The 26,362-nt window shown below is 38.4% G+C and overlaps 1 protein-coding gene and 1 long non-coding RNA gene across 3 annotated transcripts in view; one reads left to right on the top strand and one right to left on the bottom strand.

The window, feature by feature from the left end:
* Positions 1 to 24,540, bottom strand: part of ADGRB3 (adhesion G protein-coupled receptor B3) — a 721,652-nt gene extending 697,112 nt beyond the window's left edge. For both annotated transcript variants that reach the window (XM_028509706.2, XM_028509707.2), the window contains exons 1-2: positions 23,813 to 24,540; positions 20,374 to 21,145 (exon numbers count right to left, since the gene is read on the bottom strand). In XM_028509706.2, the coding sequence (XP_028365507.1) occupies positions 20,374 to 21,130 (757 nt within the window). In that variant the 5' untranslated portion in view covers positions 21,131 to 21,145; positions 23,813 to 24,540. The remainder of the gene's footprint in view (positions 1 to 20,373; positions 21,146 to 23,812) is intronic.
* Positions 24,541 to 24,615: 75 nt separating this feature from the next.
* On the top strand, positions 24,616 to 25,744 carry LOC118499899. Its single transcript, XR_004902441.1, has 2 exons — positions 24,616 to 24,935; positions 25,045 to 25,744. It is a non-coding gene; the product is annotated as an uncharacterized LOC118499899 (long non-coding RNA).
* The last annotated feature ends 618 nt before the right edge of the window (positions 25,745 to 26,362 follow it).

Here is a 26,362-nt window from a genome sequence, read left to right as displayed (position 1 = left end):
AACAGTGCATGGCTGGCTGCTAAATCACATCTGGCCTCTGCAATGTTCCCATGTAAGACCTACAGAGGACAGATTCCAATCTGTAATCTTTTCAGAACTGACACAAAAACACTTTGTGAAATTGCAAAGCTCTATCCACATATTCCTATTTTAGTCTGTTTCAAAATTTACCCTGATGCAAAATTTACCTAATTTATATTCCTTAAAGATTAATTAGTTGATGTGCACATAGACCCCTGTTTATTTATATGTGGCTTTGCTCCATAGAGAATATAAACAGTTCTGTAAAATTACAATTTTTCCCAGGTTTTTTTTTTTTTTTTGCACTTGGGACAAGTTTTCAGCAAGCATTCTTCTTCACCTGTACTTCTCCTCAAATATTAACTCTTGGCTTTTTCAAGAAACAAAAGGGAAGAAAGGATATGTTTATTGTCAAGCTGTTTATCTGACTAGCATAAATTGTGAAAGCTGATGAGGAAGTGACTCGTTGTATGTCTGAAATTCATCTGTAGATGAGGAAAGCTAGAACTGGATGCAGTTGAAGTCAAATTTTAGTTTACTGTGAACTGCCTAAAACTGAAGGTTTTCCATTTCTTTAAAAATTAAGAGAATTGACCACTTTTGCATTATTTATGAATTAATCTTAAAATTGTTTTCATACAGATTATATTTTTAAAAAGAAATGGCATTAATATGATCTCTACTTTACAGACACAGAAAATGTGGTTTACAAATATGAAGCCAACTGCCAAATGGTCACAAAGCTAGTGGAGGCAGAACTGGGATCCAAACTGAAGTGTTTGATGTGAAGCCTGAACTGTTACTGCTTCCAATGACAGAGAAAACAAAAAGGAAAACCAAGGGAATAATCTTTTCCTAAGGACAGAGATTAGAGTGTTACCTAAACATGTGAAACCCAAAATCCATCCAACAATTTGTGGCATCATCCTCCTGAGACAGGACCATTATTTCACCTACATACACACCAATGAACTACACACGCTTAATCACAGGTACACGGTAATGTTGGCAATGGCTACGACAGCATTTGTGGATGCCACTTCCATTTTCTAAAAAGCTTTGATATACGTACAGCACAGTCTTACTTTCCACACAATCCTGTGAGTTTCAGATGACCACTTTTAGTTTTGTAACTGAGCAACCTGTAGCTCCCTCTAAGAGATGATGTGACTTGCCTGGAGTTATTAAAACAGTAATGGCAAGCGCCACCCAGAAGGCATCTAATCCAATACAAAGGACTATGGAGTTAAAAAACTTAATGTCACATTGCTAATTCCCTTTTTTGTAACAGCAAAAGGAAAAGTTTTATAACATGGAAAGTAAAAAGAAAAGAGTATAATCTTTTGAAAAATATAATATGGATTTATATTTGAGAGATATTTTCTTACATTAAGCCTTAGAACAAATGTTAAAAAGCAGACAGCAAGCAGGATATTTTTCTAGGAAATCTGTTTCTGCTCAGAAGGAAAGAGGGATTCAGAGATAGGCCAAGACGTAAATTATAGTCTGCTTTCCTTTCACACATCCACTAATCCTTCCAAAGAAATCTGAGTACAGATTTTAACTTGATTTAACCAATGAAATGCAAATGCATTTAAACCATAATATTATGGAGAAATGACTAGACTAAAAGGGACATAAATATTTTCAGGATAGTATCCAACCTGAGGTTGCTTTGGAGGACAAAATACAATGAACACTGCTTTCTGATTAGAGTGGATCCACTTTTTCAGGAGAAAATCATTTGGGGCAATAATCCTTCATCAAATGAGCCGTGAATACTACTGACTAATGTATTTTAAAAGAAGAAAAAATGATGTTGTACACACCCATGGTTCCTTTTTTCAATGAGGACTAGAGGAGAACAGATATGGCAGCTAATTCTGTTTTCCTCAGGAACATGAGTAGTCAGAGGGTATAAAACATTAAAAATTGTGTGCATTTCTCTGTTGGTGGGATTGCAGACTAGTACAACCACTATGGAAAACAGTATGGAACTTCCTCAGAAAACTAAAAATGGATCTGCCTTTTGACCCAGTAATTCAACTGCTGGGATTATATCCTAAGAATCCTCAAATACCAGTCCAAAAGAACCTATGCACCCAAATGTTGATAGCAGCACAATTTACAATACCAAGTGCTGGAAGCATCCTAGGTGCTTCCAGTAAATGAATGGATCAAAAAACTATGGTACATTTACACAATGGAATTCTATGCAGCAGAAAGAAAGAAGGAGCTCCTACCCTTTGCAACAGCATGGATGGAACTGGAAAGCATTATGCTAAGCGAAACAAGCCAAGTACTGAAAGACAAATACCATATGATCTCACCTTTAACAGGAACCTAAATAGCAAAACAAACAAGCAAGCAAAATATAGACAAAGACACTGAAATAGAGAACAGGCTGACAGTGACCAGAGGGGAGAGAAGAGGGAATTTCAGGGGAGAATGGGTAGGGTTTACAGGAACAAATTTAAAGGACACATGGACAAAAACTAGGGGAGGGTAGAAATGGGAGGGAAGTGGGGAGGGCTGGGTGAGTGGGCTGGGATGGGAGTAAAGGACGGAAAACTGTACTTGAACAGTGATTAAAATAAAATTTTAAAAAAGCAAAAAAAAAATTGTGTGCTTTTCTGTAACTAAACAACCCAGCAGGCATTTTAATTTCTGTGAGGTCACTTAAATAGGTTACTTTTTATTACGAATCAAAATTTTATTTGATGTATTAAAAAAATCTAATACAGTAAAGAGTTCCAGAATCATCCATCCAATTAATGAAAGTTAACATTTATTGAGCTTCTACTACACAGTTTCCAAGGTCAGGTTAATTATTTTACACCAAATACCTCATTCAATCTCTGATTCACATCACTAAAATAATCATGTCTTCACAAAAAAAGAAACTGAGGTTTAAAGAAGTATGTAATATCCTCAGAGTCACAGAGTTAGAAATGGAGAAAACTGCATTTAAACCCAGGAAGCCTGACTCTTAACCACTAAAATCTGAACCTGAATTTACAGGTGTGAGAAGTGTGGGATCTAGTAAGTGGCAAAGTTCCAAAGGAGGAAAACAATAAATGATTAAGGAAAACATAAAAGACCATTAATGTATCATAACACAATATATTCTTTAAGAAATATAATTGTTCACTTTTGAAAACTGTTTTAGTTTTCAGTTTTTTGAAACCTATTTAGCAATTATTTACTCTTAAACCCTAAGTAAAATTTTAATTTCTGATATCTAAGATGATCTGCAGAATACTGTTCTGAATATATTCACTAAAAACACTCCAATTAAAGTTTCAACCAAAGAAGCTTCAAGTTTACAGCTTCCACTGCAAAAAGTATTTTGTTCTTTGTCCTTATGATCTTCTCTTAAGTAACTCCAGTTAAATTTATATTTAGCAAATATTTAGTTAGTAAATATAGTTTAACAAGAATATATTCCCAAACTATTTTAAAATATGTCTTTTCAAATTAAATATGCAAAATATGCATATAATACCTGTAAGCATTTAATGCCACACGTTCATGTATAAATGATTCCTATATGTATGTGTCCTACATATCAGACATGATCACGTGGGCAGTGAACTGACAACTCCCTCTATCCATGAATTTTCTTCAGAACACAAACTCAGTAAGTGTTTTCACTTCTGTTTTAATTTCTTAGTTGCTCAATGGCCTCTGTAGCCCTCTTTGAATTCTGGAGTGTGTTTCTTATAATTAATGAGCTTATCATAATCCAAACTTCTTGAGAACAGGAAAGCCAGGGAAATAATGGAAGGTTCAGCCCAGAGGAGCAAAACTTGCCAGTGTACCACTAATGTTGGAAAGAACTCTCCACTCCCACTAAGTAACTCACAGATGCTTGTTTAAACTTCACAGCAGCCTACTTTTCCCCTCCCTCCTCTCATGGGAAGTAAGAATACTTCTCAATGTGACAAAAGCCCACCTACTCAAAGGGGAGGTTAATTGTTGCTGCATAATTAACCTCACAAGGAAATTGTTAAGATTAATGAAGCAGTGCTTACTAAGTGATTACAAACTCCCCATGAGCTACCATAGAAATATTTGTTTACAAAAAAAAAAGACCACCCACACATCTAATGATAACAGATTCGGTGGAAATTATTGCAACATTGAAACTGTAGATCAACACGTATATGTCAGAGCCTATGTACCTGGGGAAAAAAAACTAACAAAAGAGGGAGGGAGAGACGAAGGTAAGGAAGGATGAAGAAAGAAAGGAGGAAGAAGGGAGAGTGAGATAAGTCTGTACCTTTCAGCAGGGACTGCTGTGCAAAAATGAAAACTATCTACTTAGTTCTGTGACAATTACAGCTCAGCAAAAACCCACAAACCCTTTCTAATCTGGTTAACTTCGAAAATATTGAAAAACTTAGGTATTTTTTTAAATAAATGTTGAAAGAATAACCTCTTGTAATATAAATATACAATGTGATAGTTATTCTAGTATTATTTCATTTTAGTTAGGGTAAAACACTGAGTTACAGAACATTGCTTGTAATAAATTCAAATATAGCTGCCCCAGGATACACTGTAGACTATGTTACTGAGTTCCTTTCCCCAAAATATCAGACAAAAATGACCAGCACATCATTAGGGTCAAATGACAGAGCACATCATCAATGTGTCTACTCATCTTTTAGCACCACCAATCAGCACAACTACTTCCCAGTCTTCTGCACTTAAACATTATATCACTGAGAATAAGCTAGGATATCTCAAAACAGAAAGAGTTCTTCCTTGCTCATGGTTCAGGACCATCACAAATAGGCAAGACTGTGGGGCAGAGAGCCCCCTAATTTTAGTCATTCAAGGACTCAGACTGACAGAGAAACCCTTTCTCCCTAAGTACAAGTCTTTATGCCAAAGGTGAGAAGTTCATGATCTTACTCAAAGAATGGAATGATCCAGCTCAGAAGTGAGGAATGTCACTTTTGCTCACAACTCCTTGGCCAGAGACAGTCATATGACCCTACCCAACTACAAGTGGTCCAGGAAAACAATTCTCACATGTGCCCAGAATGGTGGAAGGCTGGAACTATTTGTATAAGAGCATTAATGACACCTATTATGCACTTCTACCTATGGAATATCAATGCTAATAGTAATAATGCTTTTTGTTGTTGCTTTAATAAGCTGTCTTCGGTAGTGAATATCTGTTATGTGTGAACAATCAAAAGAGTTCAAATTAACTTTCATTGCCCTGATAACTTTAGTTTACTCCAGTTACTTTGACAGTTTGCAACTGAACTATTTGGGAATTAACAAAACAATAAAGGGACAAAGACAGAATGAATACCATCCAAGTATTATGGATAAAGACTTAAATTTAGATCTTCTGAATATTCATCAAAGTTAAAAATCTACAAAAACAGTGAAATTGTATTCATATTTATCTAGGTAAACTAGTATGTGAGCAAGAGCAATGAGTGAAATAAGCAAATCTGCAGGAGGGTTAGAAACCTAGGGTGGTAGAGGTTTGGAATCCAGGTGACTAGAGGAAGATGCAGAACTGTGGCCCTCGTCTGGAGATCACACATGTAGCCAGAAGACTGCCTGACTCCAGAGAAACTCTGAAGGAAGTGTCTATATGACAGGGACTAGAGCTGGCTTACCAGCAGGTCTCTTACTCCATAAGTGTGACAGGGAGAGGAGAAGGGGTGGGAGTCCCATCTCTGGTCTAAACAAAGCAATGGCTTCACTACGCTGTCTCTGCAAAAAAAAAAAAAAAAAAAAAAAAGGCAGAGATACTAATGCCTTGTGGGACACAGCAAATGTCTACCAGATTGGATGAGACATGATAGAAAAGGGACAGAGAATGCTTGTAGGACACTAAGCATCAAATAGGCTTAGGAGGCATGACAGCATAGGCTGAGGCCTTGCACAAAGGGTGGGTGCTAGGCCTTGGCACTTACTGCGCTGGATAGGGAGGAAGAGGTTATGGAGGAAAACTAAGCATACATATATGTAGACCATAGCATCCTAGACAAATTATGAATTTTGTTTTAAGTAAAATACAGTAAAATCAATATGATAGTTCTTAAATATTCTAGGTAATCATAACACTGAAAAAGTTAATTTCTCAGTGGAAGAAAGTTTCTAACATTAATTTATCATACGTGGTTTCATATGGGGGCTCAAAGAGTTATAGTTCCACAGCGGTTTTTCATGCAAAGTTACCTCTAGGATGAACATAGAAGAAAGAAGAAGTGCTTAAGTAGGGTGCTAGGCCTCCCCCCTCTACAATGAAAGCAACTCTAGTGCTAAAATCTTTTTCATATGTTGACACATGTTAGAAAAAAGTTTCCACTGCTATGGGGACAAAACAGTTGTATTCATTAACATCCTACCTGGACTGATATATTTTGCCCTAATCAGTTCTTACTACTCAGTGGATAAACTTCTGTTCTGCTTCCAACTCCCCCAGTTGCATGTCTGTGGTTTCTGTGGTTTCAGGATGCAGATCCAGAAGCAAGTGCATCTAATATTTATTATTATAGCTAAAATTCATTCATGTGCTTCATGATCAATTGAACACCAAAACATGGCTGTCAGAAAATTCCAGGGAAACCACTAAACAGAAGGAAGCTGCACATTTTAAAGATAATAGATTTTTCTATTACAAGCTAAGGTCTTAAACTATTCTATGCTGTGCAGATGGAACAATGGTGCTCCACAGCATTTACTTCATCATATTAGAAAGTAAAGCCTATTGAAGAATAAAAAGGTCATGTACTTGGGTAATTTTTCAGGCACCACTTAAAAAATAGACACTGTTTCACCTCTAAATTATAAAACCAAGGCCAGCCAAAGAGAGCTGACCACAGGCTGACATATCTGTAGAAGAAGCTGACCTCTCTGGGAAGCCAAAATAAACAAAAATTTCTCAATCTACAGAGCAGAAGCAGATCTTTGAGAGTATGCCAGATTTATGTGAAAAAATTATATAAGCAGATTTTTGTCTTCTGAAGGTGCTCTCTTTTCCACATTACAATTATTATGAGTAGTCAATACAAGAAATATTTCCATAAGCATCCATTATACAATAAATATTTATGTATTGCCTATTCAGAAAAATCATGTAGTTCTGCATCAACAGGAATTTAGAAAAAAGAAAGTTTAACCTTTTTTTAGCTTTGGAAGTTACTTCTTTTTCCTCTCAGGATCCTTCCTTGATGTGAAACAGACTAACAGAGAGAACAATAAAAACAACAAAAAAAAAAACCCTGTAATTTCTTTATGAAACTACAAGGTCAAACTTAACTGTCTCAGTTTCTTTCTAGAAAGAAATAAAGAAGAAAGAAAAGCTTTGTGTGTGTGTGTCTGATTTGCTTTGAGAGAGAGAACTAAATCAATATGCAAAATAAAACATTAGTAAATGAAATTTGATTTTTATTTTATATTTTCATTATATAAAATTAAAATTAAATTATAATATGTTAGCATTTTTTATGTTTCATATGGAAGCTTTAACATTATTTTAGTTATCAACTCATAAAACTTTCTTTGTCCAGGCCAGTTCAGATGTTGTAGGGTCACATAAATGTTGAAAAAAATGTACATATGATATATACGGATGTATAAACATTACATAATTTAGAAACAAGCTAAGCAATCAATAAGTTAACAGGTAAATACAGAAAAACACTTAGAGGGACTTCCGGCAAGATGGAGGAATAGGTGGACGCACCGTACCTCCTCGCACAACCAAGAATAGAACAACAACAATAATATACAGTCATAATTTCACGCAGAACTGTCAGGGGATTTGTCTGAATGGAAGTCGGACAGCCAAGAAGTTGAAGTGGACCCGTACATCCAGACTGGTAGGGGACAACGATCCGGGCGGGCGCGGGGCCTGCGCGGGTCGGCGTGCGGAGGTTGGGGAAAATTTGGCGCAAAATCGGCGCGACAGCCATCTGGGGCGCAAGAACGCAGTGGTGATCCTGAGTACGCAAGCTGCGGCTAGGGGAACCAGTGGGGCAGCGACTGTGGACCAGGGCAGAGATCACAGCCCAGGATCCCAAGCAAGGAAGTATGAGCCCAGGAGAACGGAACTGCCACCATTATTCCCTCGCGTCCCTGCTCCTGCCCCCGCCCCCACATAAACATCACAATCTAGTGACTGGGGTGCCCAGCCTCAGTGAACACCTAAGGCTCTGCCCCCCACCGTAACAAGAGCGACCAGACCTGAAAAGAAAAAAAAATAATAATAATAGGAGAGATAGGGAAAGACATAAGACATGTTTCCAGCAGAACAGATCAGTCCTCCAGGACTCATCCTTTTGAGCGACCAAGAAATAGCCAATCTATCAGATGCACAGTTGAAAACACTGGTGATCAGAAAGCTCACAGAACTGACTGACTTTGGGCACAATTTAGATGAAAGGATGCAGGTTACCATAAAAGAGATGCAGGAAGATACGTGGAGGAGAGCCAATAGTGAAAGGAAGGAGTCTGAGTCTCAAAACAATACAGTGGACCAGAAGGAAGATAGAATCAACCAAGTAGGAAAGCATGATGAAATAAGAATTCAAAAAATCGAGGAAAAGCTTAAGAGCATCGAGGACACCTTTAAACATTCCAACATCCGAATTATAGGGGTACCAGAAGGGGAGGAGCAACAAGTGGAAAAGTTATTTGAACAAATAATAAAGGAGAACTTCCCCATTCTGGCAAAGGGAACAGTCTTCCAAGAAATCCAAGAAGCTCAGAGAGCCCCAAAGAAGTTGGACCCAAGAAGAAACACACCAAGGCACAGCATAATTACATTAGCCAAGGTAAAAATGAAGGAGAGAATCCTAGAGGCAGCAAAAGACAATAACCTACAAAGAAGTTCCCATCAGACTGTCAGCTGATTTCTCCAAAGAGACCTTATAGGCAAGAAGGGGCTGGAAAGAAATATCCCAAGTCATGAAAGACAAGGACCTACATCCCAGATTGCTCTATCCAGCAAAGCTCTCATTTAGAATGGAAGGGCAGATAAAGTGCTTCTCAGAGAAGGTCAAGTTCAAGGAGTTCATCATCACCAAGCCCTTATTTTATGAAATGTTAGAGGGACTTATCTAAGAAAAGAAGATAAAGAAAAAACATGTATAGTAAAAGGACAGCAGACTCACAATTATTAACAACCACACCTAAAGCAAAACCAAGAGAAACTAAGTAAACAACTAGAACAGGAACAGAACCACAGAAATGGAGGGCTAGCAGTAGGGGGGTGGGAGGAGGAGAGAGGGGGAAAAGGTATAGAGAATAAGTAGCATAGAAGGTAGGTTGAAAATAGATAGGGGGAGGGCAAGAATAGTACGGGAAATGTAGAAGCCAAAGAACTTATAAGTATGACACATGGACATGAACTAAAGGGGGGGAACGTGGGTGGAAGAGGGGGTACAGGGTGGAGGGGATTGAAGGGGCAAATGGGACAACTGTAATAGCATAATCAATAAAATATATTAAAAAAAAGAAAAACACTTAGAAACCATTAATCCAATGGAGTTATAAAGATGAACATACACTGAGTTTGGATTAAGTGTAAAAACAATACTATCTCAACTGAGCTTATATAAATGGTCAACTGATTTTAAATTTTCTTAAGTCAATTCTTTAAATTATTATTTATTTTTCTGTGTACTTGGGCTGGTGTATATACCAATCATCAAAGAGGCTGATTATAACATATGACTTTTTAGTTCATTAAAAGAAAGGATGAAAACTTAAAATGTTGGTTTTGGACCTTCTCATAAGTAATCAGGAATCGCCTACCATGCAAACCACACATTATCCCCTGTATTAGGGTTGCAACTGAGGTGATTTGAGAAGAGAGTAGGCAGTACTTGTGTTTAGAAACATTGGGAATCCATTACTACCCCTAGCTGAAAGGAGAGAGAGGAGCTTCCATCACTGGCTATACAAACAGAATTTTGTCTTCCTAAATTGCCCTCTTTTCCACAGTACAATTATGAGTAGGAAGTGACGGCAGCTGTGACTATCTTTATTTTATTTTATTTTTTTCTATTATCATTTACCCCCCTCTGACTTCACTTTTCTCCCACCCTCAACAATATTTCTCAATGTATCATAAGATAACTAAAATGTTAGTCATGTTGTTTCTCCAAAACACACATTTGACTAGAAATTGATAATGAAATGATAATCTAAGATAGATTTTGATAAATCACCTTAGTAAACCTAGACAGACTCTGAACTTAAATGCATTGCTCTTTAAATTTAATAAACTTAGGCTGAAAATCAGTAAGTTTTGAGACCTATATCACATTTGTTTACATAATATATACCAAACAGGACAAAAATATAATGAATGAAAGCTCTATTTCATAGAGGTTAGTCTGTTATTAAGCAATTCAGCAAAGTACACTCTGATTATTGTCCTGTCTGGATACCATGCTATTTTTTTAATGACTGGATCTATCAAATATTAGATCTAAATGACTGGGTCTCTTTTGCATTACAGAGATTGTATTAAATATAAATTCCAAAAAGACTTGCGCATGTTCAGCTGAAATAATGATCTCACCATATGTTTGCAATTGGGATTCCATTAATGATGTAATATTTAGACTAGATAATGCCTAAAGTACCTTATAAATCTGACAATTTGTGATTCAGATTCAAGTGCTCCAGAAACAGTTAAAAAATGACTAAAATTTTTCATTTTTCCATTTTGAACCAATTGCTATTAAAATTGTTAAAGAAAGAAAAACCATGGTCTTTCAGGTATTCTATATAATGAGCACATTTCCATGGAGCAACTAACGCAAATCTCACAGTTATTACCCAAGTAAATCAATATGGACAACAGAGCTTTGTAAACTAAAGCACTCCCTTGATGTTAGGTTGTAGTATATTATTTAATTTATAAAATATTTATTAAAATGCTTTATTTCTTTTATTAGGAGTGACTTATAGATGAAGCTTCTCATTAAAAATGTGTTTATCGGACAATAAACTATTCTACTTAGATATGCAAGTGTAGAAATCGTTTATTTAAATATTAAATTTTTTAAATTATCTTAAAAGGAAGGAATACCAGTAGTAATGTCATGAAATAATACTGTATGAATACTCTGAGTATAAATATTATACTGGGATCTATAAGACTAGATATTATATTTCTGAGAGCAAATATTTCTGTAACATTTCTAATACCTTACCATATTTATTGCTGAAAAGTAATTTCACCAGGGTAGTGTCCTCTGGCTGACTCCACAACTGTCTTAATGCTTTTTGTTATATCTAACTACATTTAAATTATATTCTAAATATTGTAATTTGGATCTACCAGTTTTCCATCCACATATTTGCTCTATTTTTCCCAATTAACTCCCAATCCCAAAGAAACTTGTTATTTGGAGGAAATCATTTGAGAATATAATGTCCAGAATTAGACTGGCAGGTAAATTATTTCCTTTAAAATGATAGAAATGAAAGAGTAACCATTTTTTAAAATATATTTTATTGATTATGCTATTACAGTTGTCCCATTTCCCCCCTTCACTCCCCTCCACCCTGTACATCCTCCCCCACCCATATCCCCCCCTTTAGTCATGTCCATGTGTCATACTTATAAGTTCTTTGGCTTCTACATTTCCCATACTATTCTTACCCTCCCCCTATCTATTTTCAACCTACATCCTATGCTACTTATTCTCTGTACCTTTCCCCCTCTCTCCTCCTCCCACTCCCCTGCTGTCAACCCTCCATGTGATCTCCACCTCCGAGGTTCTGCTCCTGCTCTAGTTGCCTGCTTAGTTTCTCTTGGTTTTGCTTTAGGTGTGGTTGTTAATAATTGTGAGTCTGCTGTCCTTTTACTATACATGTTTTTTCTTTATCTTCTTTTCTTAGATAAGTCCCTTTAACATTTCATAAAATAAGGGCTTGGTGATGATGAACTCCTTGAACTTGACCTTCTCTGAGAAGCACTTTATCCGCCCTTCCATTCTAAATGAGAGCTTTGCTGGATAGAGCAATCTGGGATGTAGGTCCTTGTCTTTCATGACTTGGGATATTTCTTTCCAGACCCTTCTTGCCTGTAAGGTCTCTTTGGAGAAATCAGCTGACAGTCTGATGGGAACTCCTTTGTAGGTTACTGTCTCTTGCTGCTTCTAGGATTCTCTCCTTCATTTTTACCTTGGCTAATGTAATTATGCTGTGCCTTGGTGTGTTTCTTCTTGGGTCCAACTTCTTTGGGGCTCTCTGAGCTTCTTGGATTTCTTGGAAGTCTATTTCCTTTGCCAGAATGGGGAAGTTCTCCTTTATTATTTGTTCAGATACATGTTCAATCTGTTGCTTTTCCTCTTCCCCTTCTGGTACCCCTATAATTCAGATGTTGGAATGTTGAAAGGTGTCCTGGAGGTTCCTAAGCTTCTCCTCATTTTTTCGAATTCTTATTTCTTCATGCTTTCCTGCTTGGTTGTTTCTTGCTTCCTTCTGGTCTACTCTATTGTTCTGAGTCCCAGTTTCCTTCCCTTCACTATTGGTTCTCCGAGCATCTTCCTTCATCTCTTTTATGGCAACCTGCATTTTTTCATCTAATTTGGGCCCAAAATCAACCAATTCCATGAGCTTCCTGATCACCAGTGTTTTGAACCATGCATCTGATAGACTGGCTATTTCTTAGTTGCTCAAAAGGATGAGTCCTGAGGGACCAATCTGTTCTTCTGTTGGAGACATATCTCTACCCCCCCTCCCCAGTCTGGTAGCTCCTGTTATGGGGGGGGGTGGAGCCTTAGGTGTTCACCAGGGCTGGGCACCCCAGTCACTAGATTGTGATGTTGTATGTGGGGGCGGGGGTGAACAATGGCGGCAGTTCCGTTCTCCTGGGATCTCAGTCCCTCCTCTGGAATCCTGGGTTGCGCTCTCTGCCCTAGTCCACAAGGCAGCCTCATTGGGTCCCCCAGCCACCGCTTGCGCACTCAGGGTCCACTGCTGCAATCTTGCACATCCCGGAAGGCTCACACACTCCCGGTGCCTTATGAGCCCAGTTCTCCCCGATCTCCACGCTCCCCAACCTGCACCCGCTCCTCCTCTCAGCCCCTTCTACCAGTCTGGATGAACAGGTCTACTTCAACTTCTTGGCTGTCCAACTTCCATTCAGATCAATTCTCTGTTAGTTCTGGGTGTTATTCTGCCTCTAAATTGTTGTTGTTCTAATTTTGGTTGTGCGTGGAGGTACGGTGCAGCCACCTATGCCTCCATCTTGCCAGAAGTCCTCCAAATGGCACTTTCAGACTGGTGTCCAGAGGAAACGGCGGGAACTAGCGCAGGGCTGGGGAACCAGAGCTGTAATTGATGGGCTGCGGGAGGCTCCTCGGTGAGAACCGCCCTGAGAGTTAAAAACTTTAGGAGGACCCAGGCATAAAGAGGGACCTTCTAATTTTTTGTGTTTTACCTCCAGGAACTTGAACAGGTTTTCACAGTAAATGTGGGAGAAGAATCTCATGGTGCTTCTGGCAGGGTGAAGAGGCGTGAGCTGTTTTTCAAGAGTAACCATTTTATCTTCATATTATATAGCATGTTTCAAGCACAAAGAGTACGTGGTAGCGGGTTGGTTTTGGGGAAAATGTACATCAGTAAACATGTCAGATTTTTAAAAAGACTCCTGTTCACTCAATTAAATTTAAGAGAAACAGCTCCATGCTAATGTATTTACTATATATTTGTTATTTACTTCACCTTCTGTGCAAACTAGAAGGCATATATTAGTTTAGCAGATATGTACCTGGGTCATTCTTTGCAAGTGAACAAAATCTCTAACTGATCATTTAAAGATAACTGAACATATAGCATTTGGCATTTTATGAAGTCTTCTAGATGGCCTTTCGTAAATTTTGTTTTAAGAAAATATCAGAGTCTTCAAATGAGTACTAACAAATTTTTTTGTTTTCATTATCTGAATATGTAAGACTTTGGGGGAATTTACTAGCTGGTCTCTAATAACTGATCACAAGTGAAAAAAGATCCTAAAAAGTCCTGTTTTTTTTTTTTTCAAAAGCTTTAATATAGACTAGCATTTCAAGATAATTCCTTTTCAAAACAGATAGCAAAACACAACTTAGTTTTGCATAATTCAGCAAAGAGTAAAATACTTGGAAACTGTTTAATTTAAATGGCTCTGTAAACTCTCAGCAATGATATCCAAAGGACAGCTTCCCAGGCCCAGGATGACTCACACACCACTGGCTTGACCTATTTGATGTATTAGTCATGCCTCCATCAACACAAGTGTACTGAGATGCTATGTTTTCTTTATCTAATACAAGATGAACATACATTCAAAAGCTTCATGATCCTTTATTAAATGCCCCTAAATTTTCCTAAACAATTTCAAATAACTAAATGACAATCTACTACATTACTTATTATTAATTCTCTATCATTTATGGCTAAAAGATAAAAAAAGAAGTTTCAAAAACTGAATCAAGGGCCTAACATAACTTGGAATAAGGGTTTTACATATGCAATCTCATTTAATACAACATTCTACTACAACAGATTGATGATGAGCCAAGCCCAGTCAAGTCTGGACACTTGTAAAGACACTACACAGTGACTGAGTCACTTTAGGAATGCACATATATCTTACACCAAAACAGACCTTTCATTTCAATGAAGTGAAACACTTAGAAAAACTGAATACCTCTCTGATTTTTATTGTTTAATTGAATTTGGAAAATATATTCACAGGTAATATATAGGGCTGATGGGAACTAAAATATTCCAAGCCACCAATTGTATTTTTTAAATACTTGACATCATTTCCTGTTCTCCTGTACCCTGAGAAATAAGCATTACTAATCTAGTCTTAGTAAGGAAAAGTAGTAGTACAGAATAACACAGTTAAAAAATGGAAGCGAAGATTCAAACCCAGTTTTCTCTGGTTAGGATCTTAAAACCCAGCACAGGACATTTTGAAAATGAAAAGTTTATTTATGAATAGACTTTGATTTCAGATCCAAGGGCCAGATAACTATTATAGGTAATATGTAGCAGATTTATTCTAATGAATACCATATCTTATACAAAATATTTGATTAACAATAAAATTGCTTCTATTAGTAAATGAAGTAAATAAAGGAATGCATGAAGTTAGATTCAAATAAAGTAAAATTCCCATCTCTGTTTTGGAAGAAACTAACCGGCAGTACATTTATCTATAGCTATCATAAAACCCCACTGAAACACACAGCTTGGCACAGGAGTGCATCATGGCACACATTCACACAACACACAGATTTTTGTGTTAATATTTCAGTGTAGTGTCTACCAAATATGTTGCTATGTAATAGAGTTTTGCTTCATTAAATAATACATATGAGCTGCTTCCTAAATTGACAAAATTCTGAAATAGCAAATATAGAAATTGTGACATTATTTGACCAGGCCTACAATTTTAGTAACATCCTATACGACTACATTTATAGATGTTAACCACGAGTCAATAACGGAAGCACTGAGCATGACATGCAAATACTTTTTTCTTCTTCCTTGGAAAGAGTTTTACATGTTTGACTTCAAACTGTGGAAGACAGTATTTAAGAAATGTCATATTACTGTGGAAGTGACGCCAGAACCAGAGGAAATGTAGACAGAAATGAAGACAGTTAAACGGATAGAAATTGGCAAATTTTCTTACATGTTTTGTGTAGTTAACCATGTGTAGAAAACTATATTTATTGTTAATCTATTAAAATAAACATATATTAAATTAAGATTATTACTTAATACCTCCATTCTTCCCATTTTAAAAAAAAATTTTATTAAATAAAAAATAAATAATAAATGAGGAGCTAGTATAAATAATACATAATGGAATTGGAAATCAGACAAATTAGCTATCTTCCCCTAAAATAAAGAGAATAAAAGGTGGTGCTTCCCCAAAATGATGCCTTTTTATTCTTTTGACTGTAATCAGTTTATTGTTATCTCTCCTACTAAGATCTCTGTTTTGTTCATTCAATATAAATTTCACCCAATATTTACTAAAGATCTGTTGAGGCTGCTCTAGACAATTTGAAGACCCAGTCTTTGTACTTAAGAACTTCCAAGTTAGTAGAAGGAGACAGAAATATAAATGAAAAATAGACTGCAATATGATAAATACCACAACAACACTGCAGTATGTGCCGAGGGCTGTGGGATCCAGCTAAGGGGCAGGCAAACTTCAGGCTCTGCTTCTTCAAGGAACAGGCTCATATAATGTTCCACATTTTGATAAAGAGTGTGGGATCATGGCAATGATGAGAAAGGAAGTAAGATCAAATGATGGTAAAGAGGAAGGTAGAGAAGTGCCTGCAACAGTAATGAGTCAAAAAGAGCTGAGGTAGAAAGAATTTCGAACACGTAAACTTGACAGGGATACAAATTGCTCAAGATGACAAACATGTGCCTAATACTGTAAACATATACACACACACAGGCTAGATTTTACACAGGTACATAGTGAGGCTTCCCTTGGGAGGTAGAACATCAAGGGTTATCAGAAGCAGAGTAGAAAAACAAATGAGTGTGTGTGTTCAGATTTCCTGGAATCTATACAGGGATCCCAATTTCCATTCACATAATTAGCACCATTGATATAAGTAGGAAACAAAGGTTCCATTAAGGCTTATTATGTGATTTAAAAATCCTGATGTAGAACTTTTCTGCCAAAACTGTTATAATTATTTATTTTAAGGGAAGTAGTAAGACATTAAATCTTATATCGTCTTTTATATTTTAGCCTATATAATCCAGAATCCTCTTTGGTAAAAGCATCCTAGGAAACTTAGCAAAGACCTTGTGAATAAATGCCAGTCTATCCATAAGCTTATATCTGAAAACCAGAAAAACAGCATTGAGTTTCCTTAAAAAAAAAGTTATACATACTATATATATATATATATATATACACACACATATACACACACAGTATGTATATATAATGTGCATATATAATATGCATATATAATATACATGCAATGTGCATATATATTATATATACAACGTGTATATGTGTGTGTACATAATATACTATATATAGTTTCTTAACTGCCCGAAATAAGACGTCATTACTTTTTTAAAAGCTTCATTTTGCTGATGTACTTGGTTTTTAAAATTTCACACAAAAAACTGGGGAATGACAACTAAATTTCAATAATCACATGCTCCTCTCAAATATATCAATGTGATCTTAAATAAGAAGATATTTATATGTACTAAAATTGAACACTTTAATGAAGCATAACTCCAGTGATTTACATTTACAACAAACTACAGATAACATTTGTAATTGTAGGTTTGTCACTATAAACAGTGATAGTTTTCTTGTTGTTGTTTTCTGGCTATGAAATTCTTCAGCACATGAATGTATTATTAACTAGTATTTTAGTAGAAATACTGTCTCAAAACATCCCATTCCTGGGAGCTGACAGTTTTCTCAAATACAAACTAAATATGATTTGTAATTCCAACAGACACTTTGAAGATATTCAGCACTTGGCAGGCCTTTGCCCTCACCATCAGCATCACACAAACCAACCTGGGGTTGGGTCTGCTGAGTGTGAGACCCTCTCTTCCACTTTGCACCACTTCTATGTGGGAAATACTGCTACTGAATTCTTTCAGAGTCAGTACTTAACCCAGTGAATAAAATGGGAGTCACAAATTGTAGAGAATAATCTTGTGTTTATTCCTTTGATATCATACAGGGCACTTCAACTATTTTTCCACAGAAAATAGGAATCACAAAGTAATATAAAATATAAATGGACTTTTTAAAGCCTCATTTTAAAAGCTGGGTTTACATGTTACCATTGAAAGTAAAGAAATGTTGGAATTATATTAGGTATGACTAGTACAACTATATGTAATTATTAACCTCAAGCCATGTAAATATCATGATGTAGTAGTCTATTTGAAGTGGTATTAAATAATCCTTTCATAAGATTTTATATATCATTTATCTCAAATATTTATGATTGGTAATACACTTTGTATAAATTTGACTAATTAAGAATATGAAGATCTTCACTTTTCTTTTACGATGCAGCATAGCCAAAGGGGTCTTCTTTGAATGAGGTAAGAAGGAGTGCTGTATATATTTCATAAGGATTACTTACAAGTGCAGCAGCTACAATTATGTCATCAGAAATTACTTATCCTTACCCTTCTGACTCAGGATTACAATTAAAAAGCACAAATTTACAATGTAGGCTATGCAATTTCAGCATGTGTTCTTCCCCCACTGGATGAATTTTCCTAGTCAATTCTAGTAACATGCTAATGATTTTAATAAAAGCATGTATTTGTTGACTCCTTTCTCATTTTGCCAGTCAGTTAGCCAAAAGATACACACATTCTCCCACATGATTTTTACATCTAATGTCTACAATCACTCATTCATAGCCACAAAACAAATGGCTGTCAAATCCAATCTCTATAAATTCCAGCACTCTCTCAGCCCACACCTCACAACCATGACCAGCAAAGTCCCTGAAGACCATGTTTAACCTGCACAGGACAACTTGGTTTCTGCTGCCATTCACGAAAAAAGGGCTGCCAGACTGGATTCAAATTCTACTGCCATTAGCAGTTGATTTGATGGTCGAACTGTACTCATTGAAGAGACAGATCTCCTAAATTTTATAAAACAATAATAAACCAAACAAAAACTAGTTTCTGGTGTTAGTGATCTTATTAGCCAACCGGTAACGTCACATTTTCTGTGTGTACTGTAGCTTTTTATTCTAGGGGACACTAATTAGTTTTAAATGGTGTTAAATACCATCCCTGCAGTTGCAAGTGCTTCTCTGGGATTTTTACTAGAGAAAAGAACTCCTATAATTTAAAACCACTTTGTTTTCTTCTGTCACAGATGTTACCGAAAGGCTGACCTGTAGAAATCTTAAAGGTTTCTCACCCCTCTCCCATTGCCATTAGTCTGCATTTATTTTCTAACACATCTTTCCCCCTTGTACCATTGCTGGCCCATAATTCCCATCCCCCAAATTGCTTTCAGCAGAGAAAACACATTTAGCTAGTTAAGCCCTTCTCTCTTTCCCTCCCTCCTTACAAAGCTTTGGCTACCCTTAAATAAAATTCTCCAACAACGTGTCAATTTTATATTGGCCACAAAGACAACTTCTGTTGGGGGAGGGTAAGGAAAGAGGGACTGGAGCTTGGCTGTCCCTTTCCACAGACAGGGATCTTTGTGGAGATCAGAAAACATTTCCTGCATAAAAAATCAACACACACTCTTTTTGCAGGGTTTGGGAGCAAGAACGAATCTTTATCAGCCGTGACCCCAAACGAATGGGACACATCCATTAACCATCCAAACAGGAAACTAATTTCCTCAAAATATGTCAGCTTTCTTGCATTATTAAACATAACACACAATCTTAAATCCTCTGGTAGCTCTCCCACTGGGGATTGGGTGAAAGCTATAAATCATTCCTGTACTTTCTTCTTCCTCCGCATTTCCGTTGCACTGTTTTTTCCATCTAGTTCATCTCAGACAGCTCCCTCTCCTCGTGTATCTCAACAGGGGGCCAAGAAGAGCAAAACATCACGCCAGAGGGAAATCAGGTCTTGTCTTAGAGAACCAGTTTGTATTTTAATATCGCCCTCCTCCCCTACCCGCACGTGGTTTTCCAACCTGGGGACCCCAGAGTTGGTGCTTCCCTGTGGGGTTCTATCGACTCAAGAAAGAGCAAGCACGAGGGATTTATTGTGCAAAGCATCTGAACACCACGGACCTGTGGGGTGGGGGGCACCCTTGTAACATGTATCAGGAAGTCATTTGGTCCAAACAGGCTTGCTATTGACTTTGGGTCACCTTTTAGTCCTGCTGCCCCAAACCTGGAAAGGGGTCCGGTGAGATGGTGGGATAGAGGAAAGAAGAGAGGAAGTGAAGGGGACTGCAGCATAAAGGAGATGGCTACAAATCTATTTCACAGGTGTCGTGTGTGTGTGTGTGTGTGTGTGTGTGTGTGTGTGTGTCCCAAGGGCTGCAGCCTAATCCTCACCAGTCTCCATCGCAAATTGGCTCCGTGTTTTTTCATCTTTTCTCCTGAATATTCCGCCCACACTTCCGGGGCATGTGGCTGAGAACTATCCCATCCTCCCTTCCCGTCTCTTACTTAAATTTCGAATCCTGAAACTAGCCTAAGAGACCTTTATCAGTGAAGATCACAGAGCAAATTAATCCAAAAATGGTAGAGTTAAAGGTGCAACCCTGAGGCCCCTGTGTTGAAGCAGCACGTTTTAATTCCATCCCCAGCCCCCTCCCTTCCCCCCATCTTCCCCTTTCTGCTGGACACTTACCTTCTTTGGGCGGTCGCTTGGCCTCCCTGGTAAGATTGCAGACCTGGGTGGTTTGCAGCTCCTGGGTCAGGCAGCCCTCGGTCTGCTCATTCAGGGGTAACACCACGTTATTTAGCAAAACCAGCGACTGGTCGTCAATCCCCCACTCTCCCAAATGCTGAGGGCAGGTGCATTTTGTATACATGATCCCACATGCTTCTGTTCTCCCATTTTCTGATTTTAAGCAGCTCTCCAACCAAGTGCATAACACATGGCAACCAAACTGGCTTGGGCTCACCTTGTTCAATACCAAAAACTCAAAAAAGGATTTCTGGTCTTCTTCCCCTTTTTTCTGTAATCCTGGGAAGTCGGTTGGAAATACCCGACGAATCTGAATAAAATTTTTATCATATTGTAGAAAAACAAAAGCATTCTTGGAATTGCAGAGTTGCATTATAGAGTGATTCTTTCTCAAAAGATCCTTTATTTTCTCATGAGAAAAATGATCAAACTGATAAGCCAGGAGGGAAAAGTTAGAGCAGCTAAGGTCCTTTTTGGAAAATTTCAGGTAAATGCTATATTTGGTTGGATCTGGATTTTCCAGCGTCCAAGTGCAGTTTGTAAAGTTTTTGGGAAACATTTCACTTACAGAATACGATCCGTAAATGACTCCCTTCACCAAAGTTGAACACCAGAAGTCTTGGGCAGCATTAAATCCAAACATAACCAGGAGATAGGTGGAAAATATATAAATCAGCAGGTTACGAACAGCCTTCATCCTATGTCATTTGGCCTGTAAAAATGGCAATGAAAGTAAAATGCAAGTAGGAGTCTACGTGCACTGAAAAAAAGAAACTCCTCCAATATTACAGCCAGCTGTTTTCAAGATTTCCGTTTTTAAAAAATCCTTTTTAAAAAGAAGGGCAGGTAATTTTTATTTTATAACGCCAGGAAATTATCTGTCGCCGTGTGAACAGCACCCTCAAGTGGTCATTCCCAATGACCAAATCCTGTACATTTAATTTAAAAATATTGAATAGATTAATAGGAATGCCCTAATTTATCTACCAGGATTTACTCCAATTGCATTATAATTCTATTGAAAGAAGAGAAAAACATGTGTTTTTGTATATCTTAGCCTAAATGTTAATTTTTGAAATATTTTTACGCAACCTATACAACCTTTTATCTCCTTCAGCCTTCTGCCTGCAGTAAACATCATCATACAAAATCTAATCTGATAATCTGGGGACAGCTGTCATCACATTTCTTTTATCTTAATTATGAAAGTAATTATGTTAAATGAAAACTACAATTTAAAAAGCACAAATGACAATTTGTTGCAGATGAAACATAGTTTCTTAAATGCCCCTACTACATGTCTTTGCAGGGGCCACAGTTGGAACTGATGAGAAACTCCTGTGCAAAACACCAGCATTCATATGGATTAACAGAATTTTAAAAACATCATCATCCTAGAAAGGGCAAAGGTGGGTACATACTCAGATAAGACTTGTTGTTCGACATCACCACTGAGAACCAGAATTTAAGGCAGTCATTTCAATGTTACATGCCCTCCTGGGATACGTAAAGTGAATCACTGTATTAGTATTTGTATCAAAAGGTGATGTCAGTGAAAAAAAAAAACCCAAAACCACAATAATTGAGCTGGCTTCAGTCTTAATTGTTTTTAAATTAGGGCTAATTTATCTAGAGTTATCTACTATAATTTAGGATGTATACAGGGTAGATAAAAGACACAGAATTTTCTCTCCTAGCAGATTTCAATTATAGAATTGTTCCCTTTAGAATAACTCCAAACCTCTTCTCCTTTTCTTTATTTTTCTAAACTTGGTCTTGAGTAATAAAGCAATCCTTGGTTATATTTACCTCTCTGAGCTGTTATCCAAAAATAACTTGAATTTTTTCAGCTTTAACCTTTAAGTAGTTATTTCTTAGAATAAATGACACTGCTTTTTATTTTATTTAGCCTTTGAGCTGAGAAAAGTGATACCGAGTTAATTTTAAAAGTCTTTAGGCTGCAGTCTCTTCCACTATTCTGTAAACAGATAGTCATACAGATATATAGATAGTTAAGAGTTTTCATGTCTTTGCCTGGGTCCTCTCTGAACCATAAAATAAAACCCTCTTCCTTCCCATTGCATAACATACACACCAACGCATGCACACAAAATCAGTGACCAAAGTCCCTGAGAATAAATCTGCATTTTCCAGATTGTAATTCAAATTCTATGTCTTGACACAGGCAAAAAGACTCAACTCTAAATCTCTATATAGCAGCAGTTTAAAATAACGCCAGAACTGCTGGGACTATTAAAACAGGGTTCTCTGTTTCAAGCACATAGCTCAATGAATAATGCATTTTCTTCTCGAGAAGATAAAGCCAATGAGCATTTAAATGTTAAAAAATAGGTAAAGTTGTAGGAAATTCTGGAAATAATTTCCTCTTTTTTGCTGTAGCACTTTGCAGGCAATGCAGGTCTGCGCAGTGTTCTTCAGGATTGAGTGTAGGCGTTGAGAGCCAATGTGACAATAAGTGTCTAAATTAGGAATTCCATCCAAGAAAGGGGGCTTCATTTTATACTCAGTAACTCAAAAAGAGGTCGTATTTTTATGTCCTAATGGAATCCAGTACTTTTGCTTCCATTGCTTTGACAGTCCATGTCTGCATTGCTGTGCTCATCAAGGATTAGAAAAGAGTGAGGAAATAGCTTCGATTTCACTTTCAAGCCTGCTCAAGAGAGTCCCCTCATTACAATGCTCTTTATTTTCATCATTAATTCTTGGTTGCAAAGTCTTGTTTTATTCTAAATAATCAGAAATAAATCATTGTACTCTGCCGCCACCCCCCAACCCACGACTGCGCAGGGCCAGTTCAAACAATTGTATTTCCCTCTTTTAAAAAGAAAGAATGGGGTGGAGGGTGTCTAAGGGCTAGCCATCGAGGTCTTAAAGATGTTTAATTTATTTATTTATGTATTTATTTATTTATTTATCTCCTGCTGAGAAGCAAACCGGCGTTTAGTTTAGCTATTCTCAAAACTGATTTTCTGGGTGACACTTTAGTTTAGTCGAACCTAGACGGCGCCATCACTCCACTGAATTTTTCCCCAGTAGAAGACCCACTGCTTCCCTTTAACTTCCTTTTTAACCTAAAATTTCTCCCCGTAAAATTACCCCAATCACACACAACCGTCAGATTTTCTAGGTCTCCCTGCTTATTCCTTCCAACCTAGCTCATCTCTTGAAAACCAGACTTCCCTAACTTTTCAACTGCAGCGTTTAAGTAAATGCAGACAGCCGGGTTTGCTCACAGCCCCTCCATCTGCCAGCAACAGCCTTTCCTTTGCTTGTCCTCCCTCCACAAAAACCTAGCCTAAAGCTCCTCGGTGGCGACCCCTGGCAGAGGAAAGGTGACCCCGGGACCCTCCTTCCTTACCTTCCACTCCGAAAGCTCAGGGAGGCTCTTGCTCTAAGACACCAGCACAGGCACGCGTCCCAGCAACAGTGACGGAGAGACTCCCCTTCGGTCCCAATCACCGTTGCCCATTTTCCCCCGGCTCGGCTTCAAAAATCAGTATTTATTATTTTTTTAAAAATTCATACAAACGAGAAGCAAAAGGGTGAGGGGTGGGTGTCAATAAGGGGACGGGTGGGAGAAAAAAGCTGCCAGAACCCCAGAGCCTGACGCTGTATCCAATAGAGGGCCGGGGGCTGGGGACAGACTCTAAGGAAACAAACAATTTTAAAAAATGCAAGTGGCTTAAGGGCGAGAATTTGTTTTACCAAATTTACATCCTCAACAAACCGATAAGCCAAGAAGCAAAGAAAGCGCTGAGATGAGAAGTGACCGGCGGCGGCAGCGGCTGCTAAGGCAGATTTGTTGGGGCGGTGGGTTTATTACAGGAGTATTCGTGGTCGGATCGGAAGGCTCTAGCTTTTGCTTTTTCCTCTTTCCGCTTTCCTCCCTCCTCCTCCTCCCTCCCCCCCGCCCCGCAGGTACTGGTGGACGGACGGCCACTAAGGAGAAGGGGGAAAAAAAATCCTTGGCTGGTGATGTCGGAAAGATGTTTGAATGCCCAGCGAGGACGAAGGCGCGAGAGGGAGCGAGATAGTAAAGCTCTGTCTCAGTAGTGCGCGCCGGCGCGCGGTGCTCGCTCTCCCCGGGGCGCGCGCCAAGAGGAAGGTGCGCGTCCCCGGGGCGCGCGGGGGCGCGCCGGCCTCCCGCGTGCTCGTGGGCGCGCGCACCCCGTGCGGGCTCCGGGTGGTGCGTCCCGCAGCGGGCCCGAGCCTCGAAGCGCGCGGCACCACAGCTGCGTCCTCCCGGAGTTGTGCCTCCCGAGCGCGCTGGCGGACGTGTGAGAGAGAAAGCAGGCAGAGCGGCGCTTTGGGAGAGGAGGGGGGCCGGCTGGAGGGAGGCTCGGCGGAGCTCCCGCCAGGGCCGTGGTGTGCTTGCACGTCACTGCTACTCAAAACCAAGCACGTCCCGAAAGCAGTAGTTGCTTCGTCTGGGAGGTTTTTACATCCTCAGTTCCCACCGCTGGGGTTGGCGGCGACCAACTGTAAGAGACTCCCCGGGAGGCGAGGCCAGGGGTTGCTGAGGGCGGAGAGGCGACTCCGAGGGATGGGAAGTAAATACTGGACTTGAACGTCTTTTTCTTTTTCTTTTAGCGCGGACCTGTCGCTGGCCAAGAGCTGTCGTTTCAGCACTAGGGTTCAGACAAATTGAACGTCAACAGCCGAGGGGGCTCATCGCTGCTCCCGAACCGCTGTGTGTCTCCGGGCGGAACAATACTAGTTTTTCTCCGCGAGACTGCAATTAACATCTTATTTGTTCTGGCTAGATACAGGCTTTGTCAGGACCGAGGTGCGGCGACTGAGGTTGGGCATCTTGCATTGCTTTCTGCATGGTAATGGGATTGTGGTTGTGGGGTCTAAACTTTGGTTTGCTGAATGTATCTGATTCTTTTTCAAGTTTCCTTAGTAACAGGTTTATAGACTAGGTGGGAAGAAACAAGGGAAGGCGGGTGGGGCGCGTAGGGAGAAGCTACCAGATTCTCAATTTAGCAGGAGGAAAAAAAAAAGATAAATTTTCACCACTCCTCACATTTATTTATTTACTTTTGGCCTCCTGGACAGTTAGTTGGCTGACAAATACTTGATAAACTAGCCTCAGAGACATGGTGAAAAGGTCATTCGTCTACTGATTATGTCTCTACTTGTGAACGCAGTTGGTAGTTTGCAAAACAAGTACTAAATGGTGCGGGTGATGTGGTGGGAGGAGACCATAATGAGTAATTCATATAGTATTGGAGTTTTCTTAAGGATGAGTGGCGTGAGTGGCAGGTGAAGTTCAATAAAACAGTTTTCCATCCTTTTCTCTCCTTTCTCTGCATTTTTTCCTTCCTCTTGGTACTCTCTTGGGGAAGTTGGATAGCAAAGAACATCATTTTAAACTAGGATTATAGTGAAACAGGAAGGTGTCATTGGAGTGGTCTTGAAATACCAAAATTAGTCCTTTACGTTTTAATGCATATTAATAGGATGATCCTCTTCATGACTTTCTCTTCTAGGACAAGTTCTGAATAACACCCTGTAAGGGAAACAGTTAATCATTCCCCATCCAGCAGGCTTTAACTAACGATGTCTCAGGAAAATTCACTGCTGAGAGAGCTGTCTGAATGGCATTTCGGTTTTGTGTCATTTTTAGTTCATCCAAATATTTTTTATTCATTTAAGGGAGTGTGAAAGGAAAATAAGGCTTATGTCCAGGAATAATCCAAAATGTTGTGTCTTAAGCAAACACATTTTCTTTAAAAACAAACATCATTAGGCAATACAAAAGAAACATTTCATTTATTTCAACTCCCATAGAAATTATAATTATGTTACTTTCAAGACATTTTAGTCAGTGCTGTTATTTTTTCCAAGAGCAAATATAGAGATTAATGACCAATGTAAAAAATAGGTAAAAAGGAGAATATCCTGC

The sequence above is a fragment of the Phyllostomus discolor genome, chromosome 4, assembly GCF_004126475.2.
Source record: "Phyllostomus discolor isolate MPI-MPIP mPhyDis1 chromosome 4, mPhyDis1.pri.v3, whole genome shotgun sequence".
NCBI lineage: Eukaryota > Metazoa > Chordata > Mammalia > Chiroptera > Phyllostomidae > Phyllostomus > Phyllostomus discolor.
The sequence above is the reverse complement of the archived record's forward strand: the minus strand, read 5'-3'. Positions and strand labels throughout refer to the sequence as shown.